At 35.7% G+C, this 13306-nt stretch overlaps 1 protein-coding gene across 1 annotated transcript in view; it reads left to right on the top strand.

Annotated features, from left to right (window-relative positions):
- Window positions 1-2096: 2096 nt before the first annotated feature.
- LOC311079747 (zinc-binding protein A33-like) overlaps window positions 2097-13306 on the top strand; it is a 270005-nt gene continuing 258795 nt past the window's right edge. The window contains exon 1 of the mRNA XM_084109399.1: window positions 2097-2671. Within this exon, the coding sequence (XP_083965525.1) occupies window positions 2279-2671 (393 nt within the window). The 5' untranslated portion in view covers window positions 2097-2278. The remainder of the gene's footprint in view (window positions 2672-13306) is intronic.

Below are 13306 nucleotides of genomic sequence, written 5' to 3'. Positions count from 1 at the left end.
ACTGCTCAGTGTTCATATGTGTGCACACTACAGAGGTAAAGCGGTCTTGAAGTTAATGAGATAATTAACTGATGATTGAGCATTAATTATGAACACCTGCTGTTAACAAGCAGAATCACTGAAGGAAAGAGAAACACAAGAACTGACTTCAGCCACAGCCTTAGATTGACATCAACTGAAGAGAAAAGAAGACATTAAATCTGTGAAGATCTCAGCAGAGGAGGATTAAACAACTCCACAAACAGCATTACCAGCTTCACTTATTACTAACCAGACTGACTTTATTTCATTTCCGTTTGAATGAAAACAATAGGTGTATTTTAAAGTCACCATGATGGTGGTTAGCGTTTGCTTTAGTTGGACTCTTGACCCTTGACTCTTTAATATAAAATTTTCTCTGGCTGCTATAATTATGTGTTTATAAAACACGTTTGTTGCAGCAAAAAAGCCATGAGAAAAAGAGATCAGGTGATGTTGGCTGTTTATTGATGATGATGACAAAGTCATCATCATGTAATTGCCTGATTCGCTGATCTTGTTCAGTGTCTAATGCTTTGATTATATAGAACTTTTGTTTTTTTATATTGTTTTATCCATAACAGAAGCCATTTGATTTTACAGCATGAAATCTATCAAACAATATACTTTTTTTTTTTTATATAGTTAGTGCACAAAAACCTTTAATCTATGGCATTACTTAGACTCACACAGACATCAAGAAACAGCATATGAATCTCAACAGTGGTGACAAAAGCTACAAAAATCCTGATGCATAATTTATTAATGCCGCAATGCATGCTGGGAGATATGGGTGAGTTTTGATTGGTTGTACCCAGCATGCACTGCAGCATGAAGCATTTCATTGATTGTCACCATTGTTGAGAGTCATACACTGATTCTTGATGTCCAAGTAATAATGTAGAAAATTGAATGCGCTAAATGTTTTTAAAATTCTTTATATTATTTGATTAACTGATGGATCTAATGCTGTCAAGTCACACAGCTACTATAACAATTAAAACAAAATTTCTGCGCAGGAATACATTTACAAACAGACCTGAAAATGTCCTTTAAATGCTTTAATCACGGCCAGGAGATCTTCCCGAGCAGTTCTCAGGGAATCTCTCCCAAGAAGCAAGGCCGGAGGATCTTAGACAAATTCCATTGAGAATCACAGATATTTAAACAGTTTTTATAGAATCGAGAAAACAAATAGGACAAACATGTCACCTTCAATATGATTGGTTCAATTGGTTCAAAAGCCCCAACCTTTTCCCTCTGTCACTGGCACAAGCAAACTCTGATTTTGTGATTACTTATCACAAGGTTTTGAGAACTAGTAATTTGTCTAGTTTCACTTCCCCTTTCTGTTATTTATACACAGACGCATACACATACACATACTCAAAGTCACAAGTTTTCCCCAAAGAGTTTGGAAACATTTAAAAGCATATATTCCTGCAAGAAAATTAATATGAATATGAATGTCATTCTCTCTATGGAGGATCCCTTTACCACCCTACAGATATAGCATTGTCGGGAAAATTCGTTTCGCATACCTACCCCGAAGTGACAAAATAAAATAAAATTCTGTATAAAAATTTATAAGGAAAGACCAGTACTTTGTTTAGGCTTGGTTTGTAGGGAATTACAAACCTGCGCTCATATATTCAAACGCACATAACCATAAAACCAATTCTTAATGAGCATGTATATCACAGGTTCACGTTTAAAGTCTGTGTAGAGAGAATGGTGTCGTCTTAGCAGCCCCTAATTTAATAACAAATTATCGTTGCGACGGAAGCGAATCAATCAAAACTAACTTTAGCTGGAAAATAACTTTATTAACCTAACGGTTAACGTTAACAGAACCGCTATAAAGCCAAAACAATGTCTGTTTCCTTAAATTATACGTTTATCTCTGTAAAGCTGCTTTGAAACAATTTAAATTGTTAAAAGCGCTATATAAATGAAGATGACTTGACTTGACTGACTTGACAGTGTGTGAGGGAAAGATTATAAAACACAACCATGTTATCAGTAACTGCACACTCTTACAACACTTACCAGAGACTGACTTGTTATTTCTCCTTTCTGTCATACTGAAAGCAATGAAGAATCAGAAATCAATGAACTAAGAGGAACAATTTTCAAGAAGGATTGGAAACGTTTGTTTCTGAACAGATAACAGATCTTTGTGACTCTTGTTTTTATTTTTTGAAACCTTGATTCACAAAGTGAGAGTAAAGTTCAGATTGCTGGATCTCGAACAGAGAAAATGGCTTCACTATCTGAAGATGATTTTTCTTGTCCAGTGTGTCAAGAAATCTTCAAGGCTCCCGTTCTTCTGTCATGTAGTCACAGTTTCTGTAAAGAGTGTCTTCAACAGTTCTGGAGAACCAAGAAAACTCAGGAGTGTCCTGTCTGCAGGAGATTGTCAAGACATGAGCCTTCAAATAATCTTGTGTTAAAGAACTTGTGTGAGTCGTTCCTGAAGGAGAGAAATGAGAGGCGTTCATCAGGGTCTGAGGAGATCTGCAGTTTACACAGTGAGAAACTCAAACTCTTCTGTCTGGAGGACAAACAGCCTGTGTGTGTCGTGTGTATTAATTCACAGAAACACGACAATCATAAATTCAGGCCCATCGGTGAAGTGGTTTCATCATATAAGGTAAGACGGATTTTGATATAAGGATAAACACTTAAAGGGATAGTTCACCCAAAAATAAAAATTCTGTTATTAATTACTCAACCTCATGTCGTTTCAAACCGTAAGACTTTTGTTCATCTTCAGAACACAAATGAAGATCTTTTTTGTCCCTCCATTGACAGCTACGCAACTACCACTGACGCTTCAAAAAGTTAATAGAGATCTTGAAACTAATCTACACTGTAAAAAATGTTCGTAATTTTAACTGTAAAAAACTGTAAAAAAGCAACGGAAAAAAAATGTTAATTCCTTAACGGTATGTACACTTACTATATACGGTGAAAAACTGTAATAGCTCTCACGGGACATTTCATGTAATTTTACATTAATATACTGTTAAATGTACGGATTTTGGAAGTACACTGTAAAAAAAAAAACTTACCGTTGCATTTACCGCACCTTACCGTAAAAAATACGGTAGCAAATGTTTACTAATTTTACAAAGTTTTACATCATCGAACTAAAAATGACGGTGAAAAACTGGCAGCTGGTTGCCAGTACTTTACCGTAAAAAATACGGTATAAATATTTATGTTTTACGGCATTGAACTAAAGTTTACGGTAAAAAACTGGCAGCTGGTTGCAGGCGATTTACCTTAAAAAATATGGTAGTAATATTTTAGGTTTTACGGCAGTGATCGAAATATTACGGAAAAAAACTGGCAGCTGTGTTTGCCAGTACTTTACCGTAAAAAATACGGTAGAATTTTTTTTGCTTTTACGGCACTGAACTAAAGTTTACGGTAAAAAACTAGCAGCTTGCAAGTGCTTTACCGTAAAAAATACGGTAGTAATATTTTAGGTTTTATGGCATTGAACATTGAACTGAACTTTTATATAAAAAATAAAAAATAAAAACCTGCAAGCTGTGGTTTCCTGTAATCTAATTATTGAGCATTACCAGAGGTTCAGACATTGATGTTTTATTGCAAATAATAAAGTTTGAAGTTACCATTATGGAGATGAGTGCTTGCTTTAGTTGGGCTCTTGACCCTTGACTTTTTAACTTTAGATTTACTCTGACTGCCTTAACTGTGTGGTAACAGTTACACAAACAATAACACAAATGTTATGGCATGAAAATCAGAGAGAAAATGTGACCAGGTGATGATGGCAGGTTAATGATGACATAATTGTCATGTTGTGGCCTGATTCACTGATCTCATAAAGAGTCTTATCTCTCCCTTTATGAGCAAAGTGATAATATTAATTATAATATTAAAAATAAATATTTCATATTATTGAGTATAATATCTCTGTAAGCCAGCAGCAAGCAACAGATAATCTGAAGAACTTTAAAAAATACATGGTGTAGAAAAAAGGTTTTGAACTACTGTTTGATTTAAACCAACACAGACATCAAGATTCAGCGTATGAATCTCAACAACGGTGACAATCAACACAATAATCAGATAAAACTCTGAACATCACAAAACAAGCTACTAAAAAGCTGCAACAAAAACAACATCAAAAATAAAAGCAGATATAATAATAAAAGAAAATACTAAGGCAATTCAGCATAATGTATTCCTGCTGCAATGCATGCTGGGAGATACTGATGAGTTTTGATTGGAGGCTCCATCAAGTGCACTGCACTTTTATCATCACCATTGTTGAGATTCATACATTGACTCTTGATGTCTGTGTGTGTCTGAAAGATACAGCAGTTCAAACCTTTATTGTACACAATGTTTTAAAAATTCTTCTGATTATCACAGCAATAATGGATCACATACTGTAGAATCATAGGGCTACTACAATCAATAATGTAAAATTAATAACACATATAATCAAAGATAAGACTCTATAAGAGCTCAGTGAATCAAACATGGTGATTGCCATCACTGATACACAACTAACATCACATTATTCATTTTCTCTCTGATTTCCTAGCCATAATCAACATGTCTTATAAACACAGAATTACAGCAGGCAGAGAAAAACTAATGTCAGAAAGTCAAGGGTCAAGAGCCCAACTAAAGCAGTCACTGATCTCCATCATGGTGACTTCAAATGAAACAATAAATCATCAACATCTAAACCTCTGTTAATTCTCAAACAGAACTGTAGACGTCTGACAGAAATAAAGTCAGTCTGGTTAGTAATAAGTGAAGCTGGTAATGCTGTTTGTGGTGTTGTTTAATCCTCCTCTGCTGAGATCTTCACAGATTTAATGTTTTTTATATTCAGTTGATTTCATCTGAGGCTGTGGCTGAAGTCAGTTGTAGTTCTTGTGTTTCTGCTCGTTTCTTTTTTCTGTTCTTGTTGTTTCTCTAAATGGACATTCCCAGAATTCCCTGTGTGACACTTCACATTTGATGCTATTTCATTTAAATAATTATGTTTCTTCTTGGTTTTTGTTATCAGTTTTATACATTTGGGGTTTATATTACATCATATATTGTTTAATGAATGTTTATGGCATTATTTGGAGTCATGTGTGTGTCACCATGATGGTGTTTTGTGTTTGTGTGTATGACACTGTGCACCTTCTTAATATTAACATGTGCCTCAGTTTGTGGAAAACTAATGGTATACTTAAATCATCCTATGCTTTTCTTTTTTACCACTTGTGTTATTATGATGGTTATCAGTATATTACAAAGATATAAAGCAGACTTTAATACTTTAGTGAAATTTAATGATAACATTTATCGGTTTATGTAGTATAACGGTTGTCCCGTGAAAACTAAAAGGTTCCTACTGTATTTTTTATGGTAAATTACTGGGAACCACAGCTGATGTTTTTTTTTACCACACATTTAAATCCTGCTGAAGGGTTTTTTGTTTTGTTTTGTTTTTTTCAAAGTAAGGTTGCTACCATATTTTTTACGGTAAAATACTGGCAACCAAGCTGACGTTTTTTACCGTAAATTTCACAGGGTTTTTTTTACATTGTGTTTTTTTGCCCGTAAATTTAAATCCCGTAAAACATAAAAGGTTGCTACCTTATTTTTTATGGTAAAATACTGGCAACCACAGCTGCCGTTTTTTTACCGTAAATTTCACAGTTTTTTTTTAACAGTGTATGTGAATTTAACGGTTTGAATCAGGCCCGGGGTGGGTAATCGGAAGAATTCCCGGTGGGCCGCTTCACTTTTGGGCCGGTCGAGGAATTATTTTTATTTATTTTTTTCACATTTGTCACGTTAATTACATCAGGCTACAGACGTTCCACATTCTGATACCGCAGCGCACAGCCTCTGCATGGGTTGTACCATGAGAGGGAGCTCTCCCCTCCCATAGAGTTGGTTGGGTCCATAGCCCGTCTTTTCCAAAACGATAGCTGGGCCGGCCCTACTGTAACGGTACGCGTCAGGGAGGATGGCTGGGAGGAAGAGGCCAGGAGGGGCTGAAAAAGCCAGGTTGAAAAAAAGAAAGGCATTGGAGGAGGATGCTGCCAAATGTGCCAAGCTTACAGATTTATTTTCAAGAGGACAAACACAAGTGGCAACAGGTAAAGAGAGATAGGTCTAGTAATGATTAGCATTAGCAACGCTGCAACGTAATTATTCGTTAATAATTTTATTCGTTAATAATAAATTTAATTACAATATTAGCCTTTTTGTATCACCCAATACATGGCGATTCATAGACTTTGCAAATATAATGCAATTTAATATTGATAACAAAACTCAAGCTTGATCTGTGTATGCAGTAAAATGACCTCTTAATAATTTTTTTGTAGCTTCTGAGCAGCAGATAAGCCAGTCCCCCGCTGAAAATGAGGAGGCCATGATGACTACAGGGACAGGTAGAGAGGATACCAGAGTAAACAATATGAATTAAAGTTATTTAACCCTCAGGTTGTGTTCAAAACCCTATTACACCTTTTGTGTTCCGACCGGCCTACAAAAAATAGCTTACAAATCACTTGTTATTCTATATAATCACCAAATATTGGATTCAATCTTCAACAAATTTGTAAATATTATATAAAATATGAAAAATTGGCACTGTTGATCACACTAGTCTACTTTAATTTTTCACCAGGAAATTTGTTTTGAAAAACTTTTATTTTGTACAAAATGGCACATAGTCACACTTGTGGTGTGCCCGGTCAAAAATGACCAGCCTACAAAAAATAGCTTATAAATCTCTCATTATGCTATATTATCACCCAATATTGGATTCAATCTTTTTGTCAACTTGTTTTCTTTCAATTAGGACTGGTTTTATATTTCTATTTGCATCTGACTAATCATAGGCCTCATTTATCTGAGAGTAGTAGGGCTGGGCGATATATCACACGATATTGATATGCGCATCTCATCAGTAAAGCCGGTTCCTTGATTAGTAGTAAATCGCCATCACCTGCTTTCAGATGGAGCGGTGTTAAATTAACACTCCTGGGGCTGGGAGTGTATATGAGTCCACACTCAAGAGTGTAAAGTGTTAAAATATGAGTGTTAAATTAACACTCAAGAGTTAAAGTTAATGAGATAATTAAGTGATTAATTAAGTGACTATTGAGCATTATTGAAGACACCTGATGTTAACAAGCAGAATCACTGAAGGAGAAAATCACAAATTGTAAGTTACCATTGTGGTGATGGGTGTTTGCTTTAGTTGGGCTCTTGACCCTTAGCATATATGTTTACTTTAATTTTTACTGTTGTTTGTCTGCTGTTATTGATTTATAACAGTTAAATGAGCATATTAAAATGTGATCTGACAGTGTTGGTTTTGTTTTGACATAATCATGCTGTGATCTGAAAAAAGAAACTTATTGAGATGGTTTAACTTGTTAGCAGCAGTTTTGTGATTCTTCAGCCTATGATTATCAGTACTTTACTTATAATTCAAAATATTTAATAAAAATTGTTCTGATCAAAAGACTTTCAAATAAAGTCATTTAAAACACAGACATCAATAATCAGCCTGTGAATCTCAACAATGGTGACAATAATAAAGCATGTTGCAGTGGCTGCCACCAATCACAACTCATTAATGGCTCCCATCATGCATTGCGGTATGAATAAATTATGATCTGAATTGTCTATGTAATTTACTTTTCCTAAATGAATATTCTGCTCGTCACCATTGTTGAGATGCATTGACTGAATCTTGATGTCTGTGTGTGCCTAAAAGAAAGATTTTATTTTTTAAAACAACTTTTAAGAAATCCTTTATTATATCTAAAATTCTGGGCATTTATGCAGATTCACAGTTATGCTGTAATCAACAACATAAATCAAAGTCAGAAAGAAGGATCTTAATGAGTTCAGTGATCAAGTTCAAACACCATCAGATCACTTTTTTCTTTGTTCAACTGGCGGTTATAACTCAGATACAGCAGCCAAACAAAATCTAAAGTAAACATATTGGGTTAAGAGCCCAACTAAAGCAAACAATCATCGCCATAACGGTGGCTTACAATTTGTGATTTTCTCCTTCAGTGATTCTGCTTGTTAACATCAGGTGTCTTCAATAATGTTCAATCATCACTCAATTAATCACTTAATTATCTCATTAACTTCAACACTCTTGAGTGGACTCATATACTCTCCCAGGAGTGTTAATTTAACACTGGAGTTTTTGCTGTGTACAAAGAGCCGTAGTTAACTGACAAGCTGAGCCATATCGCATTAATTATCGCTGGCGATACGTCCGCGATATTAATGCGATATGGCTCAGCTTGTCAGTTAACTACGGCTCTTTGTAGTAAATGCCGCTCCATCTGAAAGCAGGTGATGGTGATTTACTACTAATCAAGGAACCGGCTTTACTGACGAGGTGCGCATAACAATATCGTACGATATATCGCCCAGCCCTAGAGAGTAGGTATCACGTTTTTGATTAAAAAAGCATTATTTTTGAATATTTTTGAATACAAATAAAACTGTAAACATTAGTTCAATATGCCTCTTTGTGGAAGAGTGGGATACATTTCAAATTCTTTCTTTCTTTCTTTCTTTCTTTCTTTCTTTCTTTCTTTCTTTCTTTCTTTCTTTCTTTCTTTCTTTCTGCTTTTGTTAATTTATCAACCTATCCTTGTGGAATAGTGGAATATTTTTTGTTAACTTCTCAGCTTAAGTGAATTATTATTTAACCTTTACATTATTTGTTGAACCATGGTATTAATAAAACTACACAATAGTAAGAGCTGAATTGTTGCTTCATTTATCCAATTTGGAAAAAAGTGCTAATTTGGAATTCCACCATGGAAAAAGAGGGCCGGTCTTGGGCCTGAAACTCCCGGGCTGAAAAGTGGTCCCACTCCGGCCCTGGTTTGAGTCCAACATTTTCAGTCTTGATCGCTTTATATGATGAAAAGATTTCATTTAGGCTTTTATTCACATATAAACATTGATCAGCGAACATAAACATACGCTCAACCGATCCTACTTGATCTGCGAGAATAAACCTCTTGCTGAAGCTCAAACGTGCTGCGTAACACATGAGAATGAACCTCATTGGTTCTCGCATGTCAAGCGAACATGCTTTAACTTCTGTTTACCACAACTGATGTGTGAGTTGATGTTTATGTTAATAAAGGCCTAAATTCAATCTGTTTATCATATAAAGCATAGTTTACCAACCTTGGGGTCAGTTTATGAGGGGTTGCCAAGCTCACTCTAGTTTGAGGGTTATGGATGAAACGGTTACCAGTTTGACGATAAACCACGATGCAATTTCTGACGATTAGTATTACGGTTTAATATTTTAATCATCATTAAAATCGTATTTTATTGTCAGGATTTAAAAACCCATAGTAAATAATGTCCAGTATTAAGCAAAGTAAGCAACAGCTTACATGCAGCGTAGCTTTAGTTTTGTTTGAAAAAATTACGGAAAGAAGTGAGAGGTTTTACAACCTTTACAACGGAGTGCCGATAGCCTGGTTAAAACCAGACCCTTCTCAGTTGAAACTGAGTGTAGGGTCTGGCGAAGCTATGTAGACAAATCATTTCCAAAGGGGCGTCACCAACCGACGTAGCTCAAATTCCTCTGGGCGCAATTGGATAGTCTTAAAACCAATCAGATCGATGAAGGAGATAACGTATGCTTCGAGTGTTGTTCTTTGCTCCGGTTTTAACGAAAACGCTAAGTTTAAATCGCTCAAAACAGACGTGATAACTGATTCGTTTATATACTGTCTATGATTCGAACGAGTGATGTTCCACGGCGGCATCCATCTTTGTAATGAAATCTCCTTCAGCGTCGCTGCGCTGTCGTCATCATGTAAATCCCTCCCCAAACTTTTCTGATTGGTGCCGCGATTTCGGCGGCACAGAAATGAGTTTGAATGGGCTCTTCTCCAGACTATCCTGGAGAGAGAATTAAAATTCGCCGGAAGTAGTCTGGGTTTTCCCAGGCTAGAGTGCCGAGGGAAATTATATACATTTTAGTATGAATGAATTCTATGGATTTATCTCTGAAGGGAACTTACTGTCTTGAGAAAAGTTTTGATGACATTTTGAATTCATTCATTCATTCATTCATTCATTCATTCATTCATTCATTCATTCATTCATTCATTCATTCATTCATTCATTTTCTTTTCATCTTCCCATCATGTGTTTATCAGGGCAGCTGCTTTGTTTACAGAGGTTACCGGGGAATGTCTGCAATTATATTATATTATATTATATTTCTATTATATTATATACAGTGGGGAGAACAAGTATTTGATACACTGCCGATTTTGCAGGTTTTCCCACTTACAAAGCATGTAGAAGTCTGTAATTTTTTATCATAGGTACTCTTCAACTGTGAGTGATGGAATCTAAAACAAAAATCCAGAAAATTACATTGTATGATTTTTAAGTAATTAATTAGCAATTTATTGCATGACATAAGTATTTGATACATCAGAAAAGCAGAACTTAATAGTTGGTACAGAAACCTTTGTTTGCAATTACAGAGATCATACGTTTCCTGTAGTTCTTGACCAGGTTTGCACACACTGCAGCAGGGATTTTGGCCCACTCCTCCATACAGACCTTCTCCAGATCCTTCAGGTTTTGGGGCTGTCGCTGGGCAATACGGACTTTCAGCTCCCTCCAAAGATTTTCTATTGGGTTCAGGTCTGGAGACTGGCCAGGCCACTCCAGGACCTTGAGATGCTTCTTACAGAGCCACTCTTTAGTTGCCCTGGCTGTGTGTTTCGGGTCGTTGTCATGCTGGAAGACCCAGCCACGACCCATCTTCAATGCTCTTACTGAGGGAAGAAGGTTGTTGGCCAAGATCTTGCGATACATGGCCCCATCCATCCTCCCCTCAATACGGTGCAGTCGTTCTGTCCCCTTTGCAGAAAAGCATCCCCAAAGATGGTGCCCCAGACCGAGGGAGATTGACCGTCATCTTGAACTTTTCTTTTCCATTTTCTAATATCTCAAATCTTTTCCATTTTCTAATAATTGCGCCAACAGTTGTTGCCTTCTCACCAAGCTGCTTGCCTATTGTCCTGTAGCCCAGCCTTGTGCATGTCTACAATTTTATCCCTGATGTCCTTAGACAGCTCTCTGGTCTTGGCCATTGTGGAGAGGTTGGAGTCTGTTTGATTGAGTGTGTGGACAGGTGTCTTTTATACAGGTAACGAGTTCAAACAGGTGCAGTTAACCCTCAGGGGTCTAAGGTGTTTTTGGGGCCCTTGGGATGTTTTGACATGCCCTGACATTTGTGCTTTTTTCAGTTATTTATAAACATATTAATGGCAAAGGTGTAAATTCACTCTAAATAGCACAAACAGGGCTACCATAATATGTGAGCAACATGTATGTAGATGTTTGTATTTTTAAGAGAATAATGTTTATGCGTGGTTATTGAAAAATAAAATAAAATGAAAGTTGCTGAAATAAGACCACAAAACTCATACTAAATATGTGTCCACAAGACTTTTGACTAATGGATGTTGTCGCTTCGAGTTCTGGCTTCAAAATTATGTGAAAATAGTCTTGCTTTATCGTTCACAAAAAACAATACATTGATTTAAACTGTGTAAGACAGGTTTTGCTTGGAAAGCCAATATGCGAGGGGGGCGTGAACGAGGAGTGGTTTACACCTGAGAATACAATGTCCCACCCATTATGCGTAATGACTTGCATAATGAGCCATTCATTCAGGTGTGACACTGACTGAGCCACAACAATGAATGCAAGGACAAAAGATATATTTAGAAAAATCTTATATTGACCATTTAAGATTTTGCTTACATCTATCTTGTAAATATGTTTTGCTATTTTATTAAAAAGGTTACAATTACAACATAATTACAATTTCAACAATATTTCAAGTGTACACTTTCTTTGTAAAAAAATGATTATAGGCCTACATTTTATCATATGTATTCATTAGTTTGAATAAAGCCAACATTGGAACAGCAAACATCTTAGTTGATGACTTTATTTTTGACAAAAATAGTATTATATATATATATATATATATATATATATATATATATATATATATATATATTTATATATATATATATATATATATATATATATATATATTTATATATATATATATATATATATATATATATATATATATATATTTATATATATATATATTTATATATATATATATATATATATATTTATATATATATATATATATATATATATATATATATATATATTTATATATATATATATATATATATATATATATATATATATATATATATATATATGTGTATGTATATATATATATACAGTGAGGAAAATAAGTATTTGAACACCCTGCTATTTTGCAAGTTCTCCCACTTAGAAATCATGGAGGGGTCTGAAATTGTCATCGTGGGTGCATGTCCACTGTGAGAGACACAATCTAAAAAAAAAAAAAATCCAGAAATCACAATGTATGATTTTTTAACTATTTATTTGTATGATACAGCTGCAAATAAGTATTTGAACACCTGAGAAAATCAATGTTAATATTTGGTACAGTAGCCTTTGTTTGCAATTACAGAGGTCAAACGTTTCCTGTAGTTTTTCACCAGGTTTGCACACACTGCAGGAGGGATTTTGGCCCACTCCTCCACACAGATCTTCTCTAGATCAGTCAGGTTTCTGGGCTGTCGCTGAGAAACACGGAGTCTGAGCTCCCTCCAAAGATTATCTATTGGGTTTAGGTCTGGAGACTGGCTAGGCCACGCCAGAACCTTGATATGCTTCTTACAGAGCCACTCCTTGGTTATCCTGGCTATGTGCTTCGGGTCATTGTCATGTTGGAAGACCCAGCCTCGACCCATCTTCAATGCTCTAAATGAGGGAAGGAGGTTGTTCCCCAAAATCTCGCAATACATGGCCCCGGTCATCCTCTCCTTAATACAGTGCAGTCGCCCTGTCCCATGTGCAGAAAAAAAAACCCAAAGCATGATGCTACCACCCCCATGCTTCACAGTAGGGATGGTGTTCTTGGGATGGTACTCATCATTCTTCTTCCTCCAAACACGTTTAGTGGAATTATGACCAAAAAGTTCTATTTTGGTCTCATCTGACCACATGACTTTCTCCCATGACTCCTCTGGATCATCCAAATGGTCATTGGCAAACTTAAGACGGGCCTTGACATGTACTGGTTTAAGCAGGGGAACCTTCCGTGCCACATGATTTCAAACCATGACGTCTTAGTGTATTACCAACA

This window comes from Abramis brama, assembly GCF_963993115.1.
Source record: "Abramis brama genome assembly, chromosome: 1".
NCBI classification, from domain to species: Eukaryota; Metazoa; Chordata; class Actinopteri; order Cypriniformes; family Leuciscidae; genus Abramis; species Abramis brama.
Note: the sequence above shows the minus strand (reverse complement) of the source record. Positions and strands in the feature narration are given on the sequence as shown.